Genomic DNA, 21,038 nt, shown 5'->3' with positions numbered 1-21,038 from the left:
AATGCAAGCATGCTGTGGGGAGATATGCGGATATATTGATTGCGATAGTGAAATCTTGCAATATATGAAGAAATTGCGTTCGTATACTATTCCTCGTTGAAAACTGGTTTTATAATTGCTTTGCAGTCCAGAATTTAACTTTGCCCCTGCCCACCACTGGCTACATAAAGCGGAAGAAGTCCACTGGCAGCAACTACAAACGAACACCTTTCCTCACCCTAGCTTGCTAAAAAAATCTGCCCCTCCCTTTACATCGATCAATGCCGAGTACTCTTCATGTGGACGACCTCTGGGGACGTACAGACAAAACCCGTGAAGGAAAATCCCTACCCGACTGCACAAGGTCGTGGACCCTTCTGCGGACGACAGCTGTCTGCTCGCTCCACCATCGTGAGAAGAAAACGTTCTCGGCCGACACGTAGCGCCGGTCAGATTTCCGCCGCAGCGCCTCCACCACCGTGCCGTAGATCTCTCGCACATCTGCGTACCGAAACCACACAGGTGACCGGTTATGGGTTCGTACCATGAAATAGTCAAACAAACAGGCGGGCGAGTGCCATCAACCTTGGCGACTCCCTTATAAAAATGGTCTGTAGACAGTCTATAGAATTTTTATTGACTCTGTTGACTTCCTATAGATATTGCTTTTGTCTATTAATAGCAATAGACTGTCCATAGACAAAAATCTACTAAAAGTGTATACGGCCATAAATCTATACATTGTCTATAGGCCGTCTATGGCATTTGTGTTGCCTATAGACTGTTCTCTAGGATTTGTCGAAAGACAGTCTAAAGACTTTATAGACAGAAGTCTATAGACACTCTGTAGACTGTCTAAAACATTTTTCTTGCAAAGGCTAAGCTGTTCTTAGGGGTACAGCGCTGGGGCGAAACGCACAGACAAAAATAGCTCCACGAATGCTACAACACGCCGTATCCTCCGCATCGCTTCGCAGTGGGGCACAGATAATTGATGCCACATTGCATAGAGTGAAAAAAACGAAGGAATTTAAGGGCTACAATTTTCAGTTCAACCTCGCATGTGTGACCCCCTTGAGAGCTTGTGTTTGTTTACTCGTCGCCAGGGGACGCCAGACACGGGGAGGGGTGGCTTAGGCTTAACGTTGTGAGCAAGAGTAGGTTACGAGGAGAGGAAATGCACATGCGTTGTGTAGCAGCCTCGACCAGCGGTGCAAGAACAGCCCTCACTGAATTTTATATAGGACACATAGTTCACTTTATGGCCATGCAATGTATCATGCCGCTGAAGCTTTCGGTCTCTGTTGGGTAAGGAGAATCCTCATCTTCACTTTTCAATACCTTTCGGTATTTAAAGGTGTCGAAAATGGTGTAAACAGCTGAAAAGCAAGCACCTGGCCTGAATACTTTTGATCAAAGTTCGCAGGTTGGGTGAGGAATCCTAGATTTTTTTTTTCTCAGATAGCCCGTGGTTTCGCTCAGTGACGCCTCTGTTGACGCGCTCGAACGCACTTCTGGTTGATCGCTACACTTAAACACGAATACGCCTATATGGGAATAAAAAGGGAGTAATCTGTCCTTTAGTGCTAGACTCCCTTTTTATTCTTTCCTGCTTAGGGTGTAGATAGCATGCCGCGCTTTACGAAGATACGACGGGGCACCAGGGAGCGCCGCAGGGCGTACTGGTGGTGTATATGCCCTCCACTGAGTCCAGCCACCCGGCGTCGTTGTGGCTGTGGCAGATGGCGTGCACGTTGATGTAGCCAGACTTCAGCTTGGGGCAGCCCTGCGAGACAAGCGGCATGCGAGTTGGTACCGGGAAGGGCTAGCGTCCGCAGCGCTGAGGCGACCCACTGCACACTGAACAAGAATTAGCGTACATGGGAGTTAAAAGGAAGCAAGCTGTCCTCCAGCGCGATTCTTTTATTGCGAAAGCAATACTACTTGCACTTTCACGCCTTTGCCGTGCCGCGGCGGTGACCACCATCGTGCCGCGGCGGTGACCACCAAAGCAATACTACTTGCACTTTCACGCCTTTGCCGTGCCGCCGCGGCGGTGACCACCATCGTGCCGCGGCGGTGACCACCAAAGCAATACTACTTGCACTTTCACGCCTTTGCCGTGCCGCGGCGGCGGCGACCACCAAAGCAATACTACTTGCACTTTCACGCCTTTGCCGTGCCGCCGCGGCGGTGACCACCATCGTGCCGCGGCGGTGACCACCAAAGCAATACTACTTGCACTTTCACGCCTTTGCCGTGCCGCCACGGCGGTGACCACCATCGTGCCGCGGCGGTGACCACCAAAGCAATACTACTTGCACTTTCACGCCTTTGCCGTGCTACGGCGGTGGCCACCAAAGCAATACTACTTGCACTTTCACGCCTTTGCCGTGCCGCGGCGGTGACCACCAAAGCAATACTACTTGCACTTTCACGTCTTTGCCGTGCCGCAGCGGCGGTGACCACCATTGACCTTCATTTGGCCTTGATTGGATTAGATTGGATTAGATTAGATTAGATTGGATTGGTTTGGTTTTATGGGGTTTAACGTCCGAAAGCGACTAAGGCTATGAGAGACGCCGTAGTGGAGGGCTCCGGAAATAGATTGGATAGATTGGATTGGATTAGATTACATTAGATTAGAGTAGATTACATTGGATTGGATTGGATAGGAGTGGATTGTAGTGGATGAATTGGATTGAATTGGCTTGGATTGGATTGTATAACCGATGCATCACCACAAGTCTAACCACAAGCACCACCACCAGCTGCACTGCCAGCTGTACCATGGCGTAGGTACGGATATTGCTTTCGCAATTACCGGGCTTAACCAAGCTAAGCCAGAGCGAATTTTTTTTTTGGGGTACAGGATATGCTGCCCAAGTCCCGGGATAACTTCGGTCACAAAATGTACGCAATGCTTACTCTTGACAGCGGAGGCATATTCGTACAGTCTTTGTCAAAAGTAACCAGGCTGCATGGTTTACTTCTAGCTCGTGCAGTGGAGCGCTTACAGCTTCCCTGAAGCTGAAATGGTCGTTAAAGGGAAGGACTGGGGGTCTTCTTACCTTCCAGCGCTTTTTTATCGTTAGGAAAGCCACAAGGGCTCCACTATACAAGCTAGAAGCAAACCATGCAGCCTGGTTACGTTTGACAAAGACGGTACATGCTGCAAAACGATGTAACTCGATGCAGTTAGCGATTGTTGGAGGCTTTTGAACACACGGTACCGGAATTCTTGAGCTTAGCGAATAGGGGATGTTGAAACCTCGGTTAAAATCTTCGTAACGACTATAACTTCGCAAGTTTTGAAGAGGGAATTGATTTTCGCTGCTAACCGTAACTGTTCCTTATTTTTTGTGATGGAAGGCTACCACAGGGTATGTCCAGCATGCCCTCCCCCTAAAAGGAAGTGCGTTAAAGGGATGCTTACTTGTTTTTTAGTCTCATATAGGTTAATTTTGGTTTAGAGTGTAGCAATAAGAAGCGGAGGTGACTGATGGCCACCTGTGAACTTAACCCAGAGCCGGAGCTGGTGATTATGGGTCGCTTCTCCTTCCTATTAATGCCCCTCATATAACCTGTGATGCAAAGCGTGAAAATAGAATATCTTTAATTCTATTGCAACTCTTTTCCGACATGTATCTCAAAACAAGGTCAAAGTGTTTAGCTACCCTGCTGAAAGCTTTAAAAGCAAACCGTAACGGGAAAAGAGACTGAAATTCCTGCGATCGTAATGCTACACGGGTATAGATGATGGAGCAGTTTGGAATTTTGCTCTAGATTTACTGCCTCTGTATCTGCGATGAGCTTTATCAAATAAAGACCTAAGGGAATCAACAAAATTCGTTAAACTGAATTACGACCTAATGATATCTCTTTCGATAAATCAGTGTTTTTTAACCATATTTTTTAAAGGAAACGACGGTAAGTGATGGAATTCGCGTAGTTCATAATATTTGTCAGATGTTTTCAATGCCTGGCCCTTTTAAATCAGCTGATTTCCGAGGCCCAACGCCGGGCCCTTCGGATGAAGCGGGCAACGACATGTGGCGTGTCCCACATTCTGAGGTGGGAGGTTTACAGAAACCGAGCAAGGCAGTGTGCCCTCTGCTCTTCCAGCCAGCTCTGCCGACTGGGAACGGGGTGTGGTAAAACAAAACCAACCCTCCACCACGGTTTCGACATACTCTACAAAACTGTCGTAATTCTCCGTTTCGCCGGATGCCTCGAGTCGATGATTGTACTAGTAGGGATGGTTACCAAAAGTTACAAAAGTGACGGAATTGATCAGCAGACACGACATATTGATAATAGTCTTTTGCACGAAACGACAGCTTTATCAGTAGCATGCATGCTCGCACGCACGCACGCACGCACGCGCGCACGCACACACACACACACACACACACACACACACACACACACACACACACACACACACACACACACACACACACACACACACACACACACACACACGGGCGCACGCGCACACACGCACGCACGCACGCACACACGCACGCACACACACACACACACACACACACACACACACACACACACACACACACGCTCGCATACACACACAAACACACGCTCGCATACACACACAAACACACACACACACACAGCCCAGTTCGAAGCCAAACGAATTTCTGTGGCCTCTTCGCCCACGGTAGCAGATTGTGGCGCCGTCTATAAGCTTCGTAGACAGATTTTGGTGGCGCCATACTTTTTGGTTTCTCCATTTTCGTGAGTACATTTGAATGACAAAGGTGGCGGGACATTGTGCTAACCTGCGAATTTCAGCCGAATCAGAACTCCTGGTTTTGAAACAGGGGTTCCAGGGGAGCTTCAGAATTTCGCAGTTTGCAAATGGGGATGGTTCTCAATTAACAAATTTATCGCTCTCATTCTCTCTATGGCAGATTCGCTGCCAACTTCCCGCCGGTTACATCATGGAACACATTGGTGATTAAAACAAGGAAATGCCCCATCGAGTCACTTAGTGCTAAGTTAAGGTTGCTGAAATTTGCTGTTTATTTGTTCGTGTATATAAGTTCCTTACTTTTTTGATCTACTTTAGTAACTTCCGTTAAATTTTTTGGTTGTGAGTGCTCTAATTCTTATTTGTTGCTTCTGTGGTCAGCTGTTGTTCACTTTGTTAATAGGAGGTCTCTCCTTGTAAAGTGAGAAGTTGTGTTTGCGTGTGTCTTTAGCGTTTCTGGCGCGCTCCTTGTTCTTTTTACGCAGCAGTTTACAAAAAAAAAGAACTCTAGAATGAACTGACTAGCCTTGCAAATTTTATTGGAACATCTCCTTTTCGGTAAGTGACCTGAGATCTCCGTTGCGTATGTAACTCATACATGGCACGCATGGTCTATGGCACGCGAAAAAAAAAACTGATTGCAATTCAGATGATCCTTAAATTTCCACCTATTCTGTTATTCCCATAACCACAGACTACCTACCACATCTTCCAGGCCGCCGCGGTGGCTCAGTGGCTATGGTGCTCGGCTGCTGTCCCGAAAGACGCGGGTTCGATCCCGGCCGCGGCGGTTGAATTTCTTTGGAGGAGAAATTCGAGGCCCGTGTACTGTGCGATGTCAGTGCACGTTAAAGAACCCCAGGTGGTCGAAATTTCCGGAGCCCTCCACTACGGCGTCTCTCATAGCCTTAGTCGCTTTGGGACGTTAAACCCCATAAACCAACCAACCAACATCCTACAGTCACCTGTTAGCACTGCATGTACGCATAACAGTGCAGCTCACACCATCTACCAGAGAGGATGACCGGCTGTAGCCAACAACCAGTGAGTCTTACTCGGTGGAAAGTTGCTTATGGTTCTCTCGTTCTGCGCAATGGAAAAGGCTCACGCATATTCAGAATTCTTCGGCATCCATTTTAATTGTGAGGCAACTGTGTAATATTGCAAGGTACTGTTATGGAAATATTGAAGGCAATCGTCCATTATTCCGATTAGTAGCAAAGCATTTCTTTTTAATTTAGTCCATCTCTCACATCGAGTAGTTAAGACTGCCATAGAATAAAAATAAGGAACGTTTTCGACGATAGAGAAAATGTTAATAGCAAAAAGAAAATACAAGCCTGTGGTTATTTTGTTTGTTATAGTGAAATCGTACGAGAAATGAAAAAAAAATTGCGTTGATAAACAATTTCCCGTTGAAAAACTCGTTTGTTCAGAATTCCTGGGCATGTCTCAGCGAGAAGCCTGCCACTCTAACCTCATGTGCTGATATGAGGACAACTTACTTTTCCCGTATTGACGCTTGTACCCTACATACTGAAAGTAGTGGTCAGGAATTCGTGTGACCTCTGGAACCGATCGGCTTTTCTGAATCCACCAGTGACCTCCGACAGGTGCTGCATCTTCTGAGGACCGAAATTAGTGCATAAAGAGCTGATCGGTTTTTGGCACGCAAGCGTTGAAGCCCCGTTAAACCACTCTTCAGCTTAGGTGTATGTCCGTGGTATAAGTGAGGACAGGAGAGTTTGCGGCAACCATAGCAGCTGACCCTCAATAGTGGGCGATAATTTTTGTCGAACCCTGTCTTACTAGTTAATGGGGCGCACTTGTCAGGGTAACGACAGAAGAACATGAGCCAGCTGGTGGTACTGAATAGCGAAGAACTGCGCTGCATGAGGGCACAAGAAGACCAGTATTTCGATGGTGCCGCAAGCAGGGACGTCTTCTCTGTGTTGTTCGTCCAGAATGTCGCATCTTCTGTGCCCTAGAGCAGCTTAGTTTTCCAATGTTTTCATTGCAGTAATTTTCAGCGCGAACAGGCAGAACTCATAGCAACGTCCAATGTGCCCTGTTGCGAAGATATTTTTCGCACCGAAAGTTCGTACAGCGCAAACGGGAGATGCAGTATGCTTGCCGACTTACCTTTAGTTCGCACTTGTTTCCTGCCTCTGCCAGCGGATAGCCATACAAGACTAACGTGAAAAGGTACATGAAGCAGGCAAGAAGCATAACGCTGGCGTTGCCCGCGAAGGAAGTAACCTGAAGACGGGGAGGTGACAGCTGATCCCGATGTGAAGCCAGTGCGCCAGTGGGCCGAGGCGGCTTTTCGCACGCGTCCTGTGGCACGTGGCGCCAGCTGGCGGCGCCGTGCGGAGACCCGGCACAGCAAAAGAGGACGCAAGAGGACGCATCCTTTGCGGTTTAGCAACACGGTTAGCAATGGTGTAACACAGAAGTTAGCGCGTGCTCGTCGCAGTGGCTAGAGCATTGGGCTAGAGAGAGGCTGCTCGTCGCAGGGCTAGAGAAGGCTTTGTAAAACAAATTGCGAAGTTCACATGGCTCCAAAACTGATGTGACATGAGAGTTTTGATAACGCGAAAGGCGTCCGTATGCTGTGCACCACGTCGTCAAAATTGTTCCTGAGCCCTGAAATACGACGCCTTCTTCCATCCTCTTTCCTTCGCTCCCTTCTTCACCCCTTTCTTCACGGTGCGTTTATATCGAAAAATGGAAACGAAAATTGGTTTTGAGCTAAAGAAAGGGCGCAGTAACTGTCCCACTTCTCGGTAGGCCCCCGAAATGCTCCATAGGAGAAGGTGGGTGAAGAAGGGAGTGAAAGAAGGAAGATAAGCCCGGGAATAATTTTGACTGCCTTGAAATGTTTAAGGTGCTCTCAGATAGCGCAGAATACGGGCGCCTTTTAAATTCGGAAAGATTATATGGCTCATCAGAAACGAAACCCGCCGGAGTTGACTAAGAAAAGTGATACTAAAAACCTCATGACGCCGCCTCCATGTTCTGTCATGCCGTCAGCAGTAGATCATAAATAGTAACGGATGATGATAGGCATTGAAGCGAGGACATTAGACGAAACAGTATCAGCTAGTGATACTAATAGCTAAATAATGATGAATGCTAAATAATGATGAGGGTCATTAATGACAATGGTGATGATAAAGGCCTTTAGGTTGAGGGGCATTATGGTAAATGACTTTAGGTCAACAGCCTTTACAGTGAAGGTCATCAGGGTAGGGAAATGCCTTCCGGGTGTTCAAGAAGATGCGCTGATGTGATCGGAGATCGGGACCGAGGACTTGATTGCATGGCGATGCAGTTCTCAGACTACGGAGAGAAGTCTCCAAAAGAATCAGCAAACTTGAAGGTTTATTTTGCATATTTACAAAATAACTAGGAGACCAAGAGTCAGAAAAGAAGCGCTGACACACGCAAGACTGCGGCTTAAATAACGTTGACAGTCCTCAGGCACCTAGCTAGTTAATATCATAACTGGTTGAGCGTCCAATGGGTCTCTAGCCTCTTCATAGGCTCCGCCCTCACCACGTGACCGTACACACCCCGCAGAAACACACACAGGCAAGGAAGAACCTTGGCGCCTTGCAGTCGCAAACTGCGATTTCCCCGCGGGCCGACCACGCCAAAAGGGTCGTTGGCTGCTATGCAGCGATCCTGACCGTGGAAGACACGAGACCGGACGGCTCGCACCGGTGAACTCTTCAGGAGGGAAGGACGAATTAGCCCTGTCCACCCCCGCTTTGACGGGCTGCTCAGGGGCAAGCGGGCCGTGGGTTGGCGCCGCCGTCGCCGCCGCTCGATGTCTCCTCCGCCGGTGCGCGGGAAAGCACAGTGCGGGAGAAGTGCCGCATTCAGCATCACCGGCGAAGGGGTTTAGCTGCCTTTGTTCACGGCGACGCCGTCGCCACAAGCCGCCCACACGCCAGCGTTTCTTGTGTCCTCTCTGAACAACCACGCCTTTGGTCACGGTAGCTCGATGGCGCCTGACTGCCTCCTCTGTTACCGCTGGCTGGACCTCCGATCACAACTGCGCCCACCACGGTGACTGCAGAAAGTTTAGTTTGCATAAACTATTACGGGAAAGGGAGATGTTACGCCAGGGGGCTGTCTCGTCCAAGCTCGGAGGTTGGCAACTCTGTGGTGCGGAGACTATCTAGGCAGGCCTAAATAAAAATAGCCGCTGATGAGGCAACATAGCACACCCATGGCAAGAATGGCCACGTCTTCTGTGTAAGCCTTGTCTTTGTGCGCTCCTTGGATCCTCGACAAAGCATCAGCCAGTACCAGCTTCTTTCCCGGGACGTAATGAAAAGTGTCATCAAGCTGCATCAGTCTCAGGAAATATCGCTGTTGCCTTGGAGGCATTTCACTCATACTCTTGTTTGCTATTGCCAGAAGCGGTTTGTGGTGTTTTTAATACTGACATTGTAACCAACGATAAAGCCGTGAAATCGTTCGCATGCTGAAATAGCAGGGTACTGGCGAATCGCTTAACCGCTGCACCACTGAGCCAGTAGTAGGAAGAATCCCAGGGATCTATGAATGCAGAGAATGACAAATTTCGCATACATGGACATTAAACCATTATCGCTATTTGAACAACTGCCATCCGTGAACGCTGGGTCTGAGCACCGGAACCGATGTGAAAAAACCGAACTAGCGCACCTAATCGCATTTTGGCCCCTGCTCTGCCCTAGCTCTTGTTAAGCATGGATATACAAGCGAAAAGCTGCAGTTGTGGTTTGACGCCATGGCTGTCGCAGTTGGCGCACAATGCACTGGGAGCACCACGATAACGGTGCAGGCGTTCGGCTTGGTTTAGTTTGGTTTATGGGGCTTAACGTCCTAAAGCGACTCAGGCTATGAGGGACGCCGTAGTGAAGGGCTCCGGAAATTTCGACCACCTGGGGTTCTTTAAGGTGCACTGACATCGCACAGCACACGGCCTCTAGAATTTCGCCTCCATCGAAATTTGACTGCCGCGGCCGGGATCGAACCCACGTCTTTCGGTTCAGCAGCCGAGCACCGTAACCACTGAGCCACCGCGGCAGCGGAGGGCGTTCGGCCGTCCACACACTGCCTGCACAGAGGCAGAGGAGGAGATGCGCGTGTAGTGAATACGGTGCTGTACTGTGTGTCCATTCCTTTCGGGTGTACACGAATGAGAGACAGGCATTTCCTTTCCTTGGATTGGATTGGATTGGATTGTAAAACGTTTATTGCCAACAGTCTGAAGGGCATATAGGCCCCCCGCCTAAACGACGGCCAGAAGGTCTTGGCTCCTGGCGGCGTCTTCGGCCAGTTGGACGACTTTTGTTTGAGTCTCCGGATCGGAGCTGAGTAGGAGAGCCTCCCATTGTTCAAGTGACTTTATTTTTTGTCCCTCCAGGGGGGCAAAAGGGCATTTCCAGAGAATATGGTTGAGATCCGCTTTGGCCTTACATTGCTTACACTCCTTTCCTTAAAACCAATTTTCATTTCATGCACCGAGATATGACACAGGCAGGCGTTTCCTTTCCTTAAAGTCAATTTTCTTTTAATTTTTCTTCCCTTACGGCGTGGTTCGGGTGTCCACCGAGATATGAGAGTTTCTTGGCGGACTGTTTCTCTTTTAATTATTTTTTATTTGTGCCGCGTGTGACGCCACTCGGTTTCGCGCATGCGGAGCTGTGGCAAATCTTGGCTCCGACGGCTCACGCGAAGCGCGGCTGTGCTGCGGGTAGTGGAGCTTTTCGCTTCAAAAATCATACGTTCACTTACACCTAAAGCACGCACCGGCGACAACAGTGCGGAGAAGTCCTCGGAAATCTACCACATGGTGTGGGCCTGCCCCTCCATCCCTGCTATCCCCCCTCACCCCAACCCAACCCGAGAGGACTGGGAGGCGACCCTGCTCGCTGCTCTGACCTGCAGGCCCAACGCGCTTTAGTCGCGCGAGCCCGGGCGGCGGCCGACGCCACTGGGGTCCCGAACTAGGGACCTCCACCTAGTACTTGTAAGGACTGGCCCCCTCTGGGTCAGCTCATGCATAACTTCCAGTAGTGTATGTGTAAATAAATGTTTTCCACCACCACCAACTCCAGACACACACCTTACTGTCCACTCCGCTCGCTTCTTTCATCCAACCTTCTTTCCACCCCAATTCACCACTTTCAACACCCCCGCAATCACCCTCTACCCTACCGTGGGAATGCCCACATGTTATCGGCGCTCATCTCAATCACACCTCCACCCTCTGCTCCTGGGAGAATGTTGTACTGGCTACACAACACCGCCGGAACCTCACTACGGCGGCCGCATTTCGATGGAGGCGGAACGCAAAAGGCGCCCCTGCGCTGGGCGCCGTCAGTGCACGCTAGAGATCCCTTTGCGGTCGAGATCGGAAACGCGGCACTGGTGGTGGTGGTGAAAACTTTTAATTACTGAAATAGAGTTTGGGAGCCACAGAGTGGCCCCGCTACATGGTCGGCGTCCCTAGTCCGGGACACCGCATGACAATGCCCCGTCTCTAGCCCGTTTCACCAGAGCCCTTTGGGACTCAAGCGAGGAGCAGTTGAGAAGGGCAGTCTCCCATGCCTCTCTGGAAGGGGTAGGGGAAGGGGGGAGGTGGGGATTTTGAGTACATGCCCACACCATGTGGAAGATATCACAGGTCTCCCCACAGTGTGGGCATCGCCCATCCGTGTTAGGATCGTAATGCTTTAAGATTGCAGGACAGAGTAGAGTACCTGTCTGCAGGCGCCTTAAAGTTCGCTCCTCCGTCTTACTCAGCCCCTTTGCAGGGGCCGGGAAAAGACGGTGGATGTCGCTATAATGCGTTATAATTTCCTTGAATCGCAGCAGCGGCTGGTTAGTCTCCGAGCCAGAAGAGCTGGGATGAGGAGCCCGGTGAGTAAGCGCTCGGGCAGCCGCGTCAGCGGCCTCATTACCTCGTAAGCCCTGGTGGCCAGGAGCCCAAATGATTCTTTTGGGTGTTGGATCAGTGGCAGTCCGTCTTAGAATACAAGCAGCTAAGGGGGAGATATCCCCTGCCAAGTAATGATCACATGCTTTTCGGGAGTCCGTAATGATGATTCTCGAATTGGCGTGGGCGGCAGCAAGCGCTATCGCTACTTCCTCGGCTCGCATTGAATTCGGGGCTCGAAAAGAGAGTCCATCAACGTGCATTTCCTGGTGAACGACAGCGGCCGTGTAACATCCCGTGGGCGATGGGCCTGCTACGTCTACATAATATACACCAGGTCGGGAGCCGTGTTGTCTCTCAAGAGCCCGAGCCCGCGCTTGTCGCCTGTTTACGTGCATGTCGGTGTCCATGTTACGGGGGAGCGGGGAGACCCAGAGCATATGGCGCCACAGTACTGGGATACGCTCCGCCTCCTCTGGAGTGCAGTCGTGTTGGATGTGTAAGCGGTTTAGCAGGCGGCGCCCAGGGGCCGTCTGCATGAGCCGCGTGTATTGGTTCACGAGGTGGGCCTCCCGCAGCTCCTGGTAGGAGTTTAGCACCCCCAATGCCTTGAGTTTGGCATTAGAGGTAGCCACCGGGAGATCCAGGGCTCGCTTAGTTGCCTTGCGGATGACGGCGTCTATTCGCGCCTCGTCTTGCTTAGTAGTGCGGAGATATGGCACGGCGTAGAGGATCCGGCTAGTCACGAAGGCATAGACGAGCCGAAGCGCGTCCCTGCCCCGCAGACCGCCCCGCTTGTTGGAAACGCGGCGGATCATGCGCCCTACCTGTTCGCCTACTCTCTTGAGTTTCAGAATGGTGGAGTCCGGTCTGAGTCTGTGGTGAATGAAAAGGCCCAGAATACGGAGCTCCTCCACCTCTCTAATAGGACCTCCTGACAGAGAGATGTGAATTGCTGTCCTATCCTTTGGGTTCGCTCTGACATGCAAAAGCTCTGATTTCGCTGGAGCCCATTGGAGCCCACAGTCAATAGCATACGCATCGACTATGGAAGCGGCCTGCTGAAGGCGGGCCTCCATGTCCCCAAGGCTCCCCTCAGTGGTCCAAATTGTAATGTCGTCTGCATATAACGCGTGTTGAATGCCTTCCACCCGGGCCAGTTGGCTTGGGAGGCGCATCATAGCTATGTTGAACAGCAGTGGTGATAACACCGCTCCCTGAGGGGTACCCCGTGTTCCCATCATGTAAGGGCCGTATTCCTCGCCCTCAATCCGAAGAAAGGCCTGGCGATTAGTCAAGAAATCTCTTACATACGCGTAGGCCCTAGCCCCACAATCGGTAGAACTCAAGTTGGCCAGGATGCTTCCGTGTTTAACATTGTCGAAAGCCCCTTTCAGATCAAGGGCGAGGATGGCTTTGTCATTGTGTTGCATAGTTGTGGGTCGTAATACATCCCTGTGCAGCTGGAGAAGGACATCCTGTGCAGACATGTGGGGGCGAAACCCGAACATGGTGACTGCAAAGAAGCCCTTACTCTCCAGGTATGGAGAGAGGCGATCCCGAACCATCGTCTCCATAAGCTTGCCCGCACATGAGGTCAGTGATATGGGCCTCAGGTTGTCCGTATTCACGGCCTTACCTGTTTTAGGGATAAACGTCACAAGTGACGTTTTCCACTCGGGAGGGAGTGGACGCCCGTCCCAGATCTGGTTGATGTATTCTAATAAATGGAGGTAGGCTGAGTCCGGTAGGTTCGCCAACAGGTTCACTGTTATGTGATCCCGTCCCGGAGCCGTACCCCGGCGCATTTTTGCTAAGGCCGCCTTAAGGTCGTGCAACTCAAAAGGGGCATCAAGTGTTTCATTAGGCCTGCCAGAGTACATGTACTCAGGCTCAGGCGGGTCCTCCGTACGACAAAGATATCTGTCGCACAGAGTGTCCGCAAGTTGCGCCGTCGTACCTTGATACCCTTGCAGAGCCCGCCGGAGCTGCTTTTGCGTCTCCCCTCTCGTTTGAGAGGGGTCGATTAGACTGCGAAAGAGACGCCACGTCCCCTTCGAGCTCATCTGATGAGCTGCGGCGTCGCAGCGTGCTATCCAATTTGAATCTGAGAGTTCGGCAGCATACGCTGCAGCTTGCTCTGTGAGTTTGACTATGCGGTCGCGTAATTTGCGATTAGTTTTCTGCTTTTTCCACCGTTTAGTTAAGCTCCGGCGCGCCTCCCACAAATGCAGGAGGTGGGTGTCCACTGCGGGGATCTCTTCGGTGGTTTGTAGTGTTGTGACGTCGGCGTTCATTGTGCTCGTTGGCGTTGACAAGGTTTTAGACTCCGATAATGATTTCAAGGAAAGGAAGAGTGCATAACTGGCTCCCTGGCTCAGTGGACGCCTTACCCGCGCGGTTACGTACCTGGGGTGGTGAGAGGGAGATTTCGGAACTCTCCACTAGGGCACCTCTTTCTCTCTCTCTTATTTCACTTCCAGCTTTGTCCCCTCACGACTCGGTTGCGGTGTCCATCGTGAAGTGACACAGTTATTCCTCCATAACGGTCACAACCAGCCGACCAGCTACGACTAGATTGCTGCTGGACTGAGGGTCCCTCCCTGGAATGGCTGACTAATTCTGTTAATGTCCTTCTATAGTGCCTAGAATACTGGCAGTATATTCTAGGCACTGTAGTCCTTCTATTATAAATTTAGAAATTATACATTCGATGAAAAAGTTTCCGTTTGCTGTACTGTGGGCTCTCGCTCATACTCATAGAAAGTTTTTAAAATAGAAGAACAATCAAGGATTTTTTACCGACAAGATTAAAAAGAGAGCTGCAGTGGGGTTTTTCTGTGTATAATCATCATGAGGTCTTGACCCTCTCTTGTGCTATCATCGTCATGACATGTCGCTCATCTGTATATACCCACGTGAACGGTATATATACCCTGGCCACGTAATCGAACGCGTTTAGTCGAATCCTGTCGTTCACTGGCATCGCTAATTTGTTACCGGCGTTCGGCCTAGACCTGGTTAGGCTTACCGGGAATGGACAAGTAGAGGCTGCCCACCAGCACGGCTTCCTCCATCCAACTTCGAGCGACTCCCTCTGGTAAGTGCGTACCTTCGTTTTTCCATATACCGGGAACCTGTGCATTTTCATCCTTTGCATTCGCTACTGAGTGGTACTGAGTGGCGTTCTCCTGTCTTGGGCACAGCAAGCGCACGCGGCTGTTTTGTCTTAGTGAACGCGCGTAGCTGCTTACCCTAAACTCAGGTGTAGTACGGACATAACTGCAGGCGGTTTGTGCAGCGTACGTCTGGTCTTAGTGGCATATTGTTCACAGAAATGGTTCACGCATGTTCGAGTCTTCGCGGAACGTATACATACATCGCGTTTCGAACGCCGCCTTGCCATTTCGCACTCACCCTCATGCCGCTCGCATCCTGAATGAACGACAGTGCTAATTTCGTTTAACGCAGACAGTTATTACTGCCGCCGGGTTAAGTTAGGCCCGCGTTCACAACACTGCCTACCAGCGTCCATCAGAGGAAACGCTTGGCGTGCTATAGGTTCATTTTTAATGCCTCATACTGTCGTTAGCAGACGCGTCGGCAGCCGTGTCGACAGACGCGTCGGCAGATTTGTCCGCCTTTCGGAGTCACGGCTTAAAAAGAAACTGCGCCGAGGGTGGGAATCGAAGCAGGGCCTTTGGCATTTCAAGCCGGGGCACGTTATGCCCGCGTTGACACCACCACCTCACAGCGTCCATCAGACTAATCGCAAGAACGCTGCTCGAGCTCGGGAACCGCAAAATCCCACTGTCTGCGTGAAGCTTCCCAGTCACGAAAGGAAAGGCGCAATACTGGCTCCCTGGGTCAGTGGACGCCTCAATAGGTGAGGTGCGTTTCCGAAGTGAACGCAATGGACCCGAGGAAAACCGTGTGCCAGCTACTTCCTATTACAAATTTTTAACGCAACAGCGTTCAGGGCCCCGTGTCACAGAAAAGCCGGTGTTGTCGTCAGCGTTCGCGGCGTTGGCGGTGAGCGAAAAATCCAAGACGCATTAATAAATAAAACCGAGTAGGAAATTGGTCGAGTTGGGGAATGGAACCAGGGCCTCTGGAGTGCGTGACGGAACGCTAGCTCCGCCACGCGAGCTCGATGGTTTGGAATGAACAACGGCGCGTCTAGTTAATAAGGTGTCTTAGAAGGGTGCTTTAGAGACCTGAGCATGGAAATTACTGAAATCGCAGTTAAGCGAGTAGCAAAGTACGTTTCAGCTACATTTGCTCTTCACTCGTAGCGCCATCAGGCGGCGCCCACTAACACCACTCCGTTCTCCTCGCAATCTATACGCCACTGCCTCAACAGCGCGCGACGGCAGCGCCTCCCGCTCGTCTCGTTCGGGTGCAGTGGGGCCGTGCGGGGACGCAGGAATCACGCGGTGAGCAACGCAACTTGGCGAATAACTTGGGGAACAAATCCAAAGTGCGTTCACCACGAAGCTTGCGGCTTGCAGCCAGTTTTTTCGGCGCGGAAGCTATGCTTGCGTTCGTGGCATCGGGTTTGTCTAGAACGATGTGCCGTCGAACTACGACTGCAACTTGAGTGCCGCGCGTTTCGGCAAGGCGCCTGGCAGCGCTTACCTGGTTTGCCGCTCCGCGCGTCTTCAGCAGCATCAGGCTCATGTGGCGTCGTAGGCGTTGGCCGTGAGCAAAAAATCCCGGAAGGATTAATAAATAAAAAAATAGCAAGCTGGTCTAGGTAGGGAATCGAAACAGGGCCTCCGGAATGCGAGATGGGGACGACCACTTGGCGACTTCGATGGCGCAACCTCAACAAAGGCGCGTCTAGTGAATATGGTGTTGGCGTTCAACTCTCAAAGGCGTTCAACTCTGTGGCGTTCAACTCTCAAAGGCAAAGCTAAAGCGTCCTCCCATATCTTTCTCCCCCGCACTGCCTTTTTCTGAGAGAGTTGCCGTGCATGCATGGATTGTTTATTCTCATTTATTCGTGCTGCGACATCGCTTATGGCACAACATCACTGTAAGATCAGCTCGTGCTCTGTATGAACGCGTCCTGAGAGCAGAAGAAAACAGCGAAAGGTAGGCGTGTTGACAATAACGAAAGGTAGGAAGGAGTGTTTTACCGTTGGCAGCTGTTCTGCATATGCACGACAGTGGGTTGCATGTGCGTTTGAAATACTTGTACACGTTGGTAATTATACATTTGTTTTTTTCGCAGCACGGAAAGCAACGAATGGGCGAAAAGTGCGCAGTTTAGCAGACGATAGATGTATTTTCGTCCCAACATGTAAAAGCTGCCAGTGGGCACGCAAACTATCCATACATACCACTGTACGCCGCAGCGCGTCTCAATACAACGCACTGCATACGCATAGAAAGTCTCCTACCATTTACATTATTTTGGTTGTATTTCGTGCTGACACACTACGATCCAGAGCAGAGTCGACGTCGCGCTTTGGTTCCGATGATGATGCAATACAATCAGCGAAGTTTCAGTGCAAACAAAATAGGGCAAGAGCGAGATAACACAGCGAATGCCGTGAAGCAAGCTAGCAGGGGCAGAAATTGGGAACCGGAAGTAGCGGTAGCAGACGACTGTTTCGTGATCCTCTGCTCCGAGTCTAGAAACGCACCTCGCCCATTGTGCTTGAGCTACGTGGCGGTCGTAACAGATTTGAGCTGCATGCGTTGGCATTTACAGCGTTGCGACAGAAGCGAGGCACTGCAGCAATAGGCCGCCGGCGTTCATTGACGTTGGCGTTAAATTTGTAGATGTTAATTTTGAGATAAGCTCCATAACTGGCTCCCTAGGTCAGTGGACACATCAATTGCGCTTTGAGCTACGTACCTGGGTAGTGAGATTGAGCTGCCTGCATAAGCGTTGACAGCGTTGGGTCAGAAACGCGGGCGTTGGCGTTGAAAACTTTGTAGACTGTGTTCAAATAGCATAACTACCTGCGTCAGTGGACACGTAAATCGCGCTTTGAGCTACGTGCTCTCAGTGAGAGATCTGAGCTGCATGCGTTAGCGGGGACAGCGTTGCGTCAGAAATGCGGCTCTGGAACAATAACCCGCCGGCGTTATTGGGTTCATTGGCGTTGGCGTTCACAACTTTGCATACTGTGTTCGTTCTGAGATAATCGCGCTTTGAGCTACGTTGCGGTAGTGAGAAATCTGAGCTGCATGCATTAGCGTTGACAGGGTTGCGTCAGAAACGCTGCACTGTAGCAAATAGAGCCACCGGCGTTCATTGGCGTTAGCGTTGCGTCAGAAACGCGGCACAAGCAAATAAGGCCACTGGCGTTCATTGCATGGTGTTGGGGTTAACTTTGTAGACTGTGTTGATTTTGATATAACAAACATACTGGCTGCTTAGGCAAGTGGACATGTCAGTCGCGCTCGGATACCTGGCGGTACTGAGAGATGCGCGCTGCATGCGTTGGCGTTGATAGCGTTGCTTCAGAAACGCGGCACTAAAGCAATAGGCCTCCGTATAGTTTATTGGCGTTGGCGTTGACAGTGTTGTAGACTCCGTTGATTTTGAGGAAAGGAAAGGTGCATAACTTGGTCTGGACACCTCAATCGCGCTTTGAGGTAGGTGGCGGTGGTGTCCACCTGCAAAAAGCCGTGCTGTCGCATAACATTTCATAGTTAGAAAGCCAACTTTTCCAGCAACTGCACAAGGTCCTTACGCTCGGTCGTCGCAAGCGTGCCATTACCACGCGCTTTTGCGCAAACCAGACAGGCCTGACGGCTCGGGCTCGTAGCCGATTCCTCTAGTGCAGTGCCACGGAAGGCTTTCCGCGAGCTGCCTCAATACCGGCGCCGGCGTTGTGTGTAGGGGAAAACCAATTATTTTCTGAAGAAACTATGGCAGGTCGCGCAGATTGCAGCGACTTGAAATTCTAGGCCCGTGTACTGTGCGATGTCAGTGCACTTTAAAGAACCCCAGGTGGTCGAAATTTCCGGAGCCCTCCACTATGGCGGGTACTCCCACTCAGTAGCTGAGCGCTCCATAACCACGTACTGAGCCACCGCGGCGTGTGTTGGGCAGGTCCCAGGCACCAATCCAGGCACGCAGACATGCCGTGCATGTGATTTCGGGAGTGAGCGGTCACTCGTACCTTCCCTATTTGCGATAGCTTGCGAAAGCTGCCGCTTCTCCGCCCCGCAATTTCAATCCTTTCAGTTGAGGTGTCCACCAAGAAGGGGGCCAGTTACTGTTCTTTTCGTTTCCTCAAAGCCAATTTTCATCCGTTTCCTTGTCGCGGTTTAGTGGTGGCATTTAACTATATTTTACCGGTTGTGGTGGCTCTGTGTGGTATTGCGCTTGGCTGCTGAGCTCGAGTAAAGGCATAAAATCTCGAATGCGATGGCCGCGTTTCGGAGGCGTCCACGTGCAGGACGCCCGAATATGTGCCGTACAATGTCAGCACGCTTTAAAGATTACCAGATGGACCATGACCACTCTCGTCCACCATACTGGCATGGTCTTTAACCTTTGACCTTGGGCTGTGCCAAGATTTGGCCCACCCACCCCCTAGTTAATATTAAAGCTTAGCCGTGTTGGACCAAAATGGACGTCCAACCACAATTGAGCGTGCTCTACACGAGACTACCTCCAAGTTTGCCCGGGTCGTTTACAAAACTTGGCCCAGGCCACCCCTGAAATTTGACCTTGGGCGATTTGCACCAAAATCGACGTCCAATCATAATTCAGTGTGGCTTACACGATGGCGACCTCCAAATTTGGATCCGGCCATTGCCAAAATTTGACCATGGCAATTTGGGAATGCTTTTGCGCTATAATATGTTTAATCAAGTTAAAACCCTGACAATTTTTTGTTCGATCTTCTCCAGAAGGCTTTGGCTTTGAAGCTTCGGCATGCCAGAACCTTGACTTTCACAATTGTAAGGAAATGAAACCCCGTGGTCACCAGTTCTCAAGGAGTCATTTGCGGCAGTTCTGAGCGCCTTCTGTTTCTGAATCAGCGGAAACACTGTCGTTATTGCTTTGGTAGTGATTTGTGAGTAAGGTTCATTCTAGGACTGGAACTTCGCCTAAATGGGACATGCTTTGAATATTATAAAGAACAGCTTGTACTTCAGCCGCGACTCCACTAACGGCTGCTGATGTGAGCGCTTAAGATGTATTTGACATATGTTACGTGCCAGGAGCGACATCCTGACGTCGGCGCAAAAGTTCAGAGCTGATGGCTTGGCTGGCGCATGTCATAGTTTGTTTTGCAGTATTATCTTTATGATTAATATTTTATCTCGTACATTTCGCTTTTTTCGCTTAGTAAGCAGGTAGTGCTTGCATTTTTTTTGTGTATTAATATGTAAATAAAGTTCTGGCAGCGTCCCTGAGTATGAATATGCAAACAGTTCGGTGAACGTCGTTGGGCTTGAATAATTTTAAAGTTCCATAGTATGATGGGAACAACTAGCGACACCAGCGGTGGTGGTCCCACATGGGAAGCTTTGGATGACTCGCTCACAATTGTCCAGAATAACCAGAAAGACCCCATGACTTCATGAAATGGTCCATCGTATGAGGCCGGTGACGGAGCCAGTGCTTCACAGCATGGAGTGTCTTTATATGCAGTGGTCGCTGCGCCTAAAGAAGTCATCGAGTCTGGTGCACCCGGAGACCGCCGTGTGCTGCGTTCCGCGAAAGCTACATGGGACCAGAACAGGGTGGCACCACTTTTGGAGCATTCCTTGTAAGCATGACCTTTTATCACTGAGCATCCGTTGAAGCAACGTGGCACGCACAAAGAGAACTTTAGAATAACTAGAATGAATAAGTCGGCTGCTTTACTGATGGCCGTTACGTTTTTCCAGTGACAATAATTGGCCGCCGCGGTGGCTCAGTGGTTATGGTGCTCGGCTGCTGACCCGAAAGACGCGGGTTCGATCCAAGCCGAGGCGGCAGAATTTCTTTGGAGAAGAAATTCTAGAGGCCCGTGTACTGTGCGATGTCAGTGCACGTTAAAGAACCCCAGGTGGTCGAAATTTCCGGAGCCCTTCACTACGGCGTCTCTCATAGCCTGAGTCGCTTTGGGACGTTCAACCCCATAAACCATAACCCTAATGTCTCTGGAAGACATGTGATTAGGTGCTTCGAAGGGATTTATCTTTCTATGGACCTACATCTAGCGTTCTTGCCCATACGTGTTCAACATAATTTTGACAACTGGAAAATTGCAAGGTACTGTTATGAAAATATCGAAGGTAATGATCTATTCTTGTGGCAAAATGATCTCTGATAGTAATAATAAGAATTGGTTTTGAGGAAAGGAAATGGCACAGTATCGGTCTCTCATA

General features: G+C 50.4%; 2 protein-coding genes across 20 annotated transcripts in view; one reads left to right on the top strand and one right to left on the bottom strand.

Annotated features, from left to right (window-relative positions):
* Positions 1-17,907, bottom strand: part of LOC149336151 (lysosomal alpha-mannosidase-like) — a 66,559-nt gene extending 48,652 nt beyond the window's left edge. For 5 of the 9 annotated variants that reach the window (XR_016284153.1, XM_089552618.1, XM_089552622.1 and 2 more), the window contains exons 1-3: positions 6,896-7,020; positions 1,663-1,765; positions 331-480 (exon numbers count right to left, since the gene is read on the bottom strand). Coding sequence is in view for 7 of the 9 variants with exons in the window: in XM_089552618.1 (XP_089408744.1) it covers positions 331-480; positions 1,663-1,765; positions 6,896-6,982 (340 nt within the window). In the remaining 2 variants the exon portion in view is untranslated. The other 4 variants (XM_089552624.1, XM_089552623.1, XM_089552626.1 and 1 more) reach the window with 4 other exon arrangements.
* LOC149336149 (uncharacterized) overlaps positions 14,583-21,038 on the top strand; it is a 71,522-nt gene continuing 65,066 nt past the window's right edge. For 3 of the 11 annotated variants that reach the window (XM_089552631.1, XM_089552636.1, XM_089552634.1), the window contains exons 1-2: positions 14,633-14,790; positions 20,317-20,434. The gene's annotated coding sequence lies outside the window, so the exon portion shown is untranslated. Of the gene's footprint in view, positions 14,791-20,316; positions 20,435-21,038 lie in introns of all 11 variants that reach the window. The other 8 variants (XM_089552629.1, XM_089552627.1, XR_016284154.1 and 5 more) reach the window with 6 other exon arrangements.

Source organism: Amblyomma mixtum, chromosome 7, assembly GCF_055824585.1.
Source record: "Amblyomma mixtum isolate Tamu chromosome 7, ASM5582458v1, whole genome shotgun sequence".
In the NCBI taxonomy this organism is placed as follows: domain Eukaryota; kingdom Metazoa; phylum Arthropoda; class Arachnida; order Ixodida; family Ixodidae; genus Amblyomma; species Amblyomma mixtum.
This window is presented reverse-complemented; position numbering and strand designations above follow the sequence as displayed.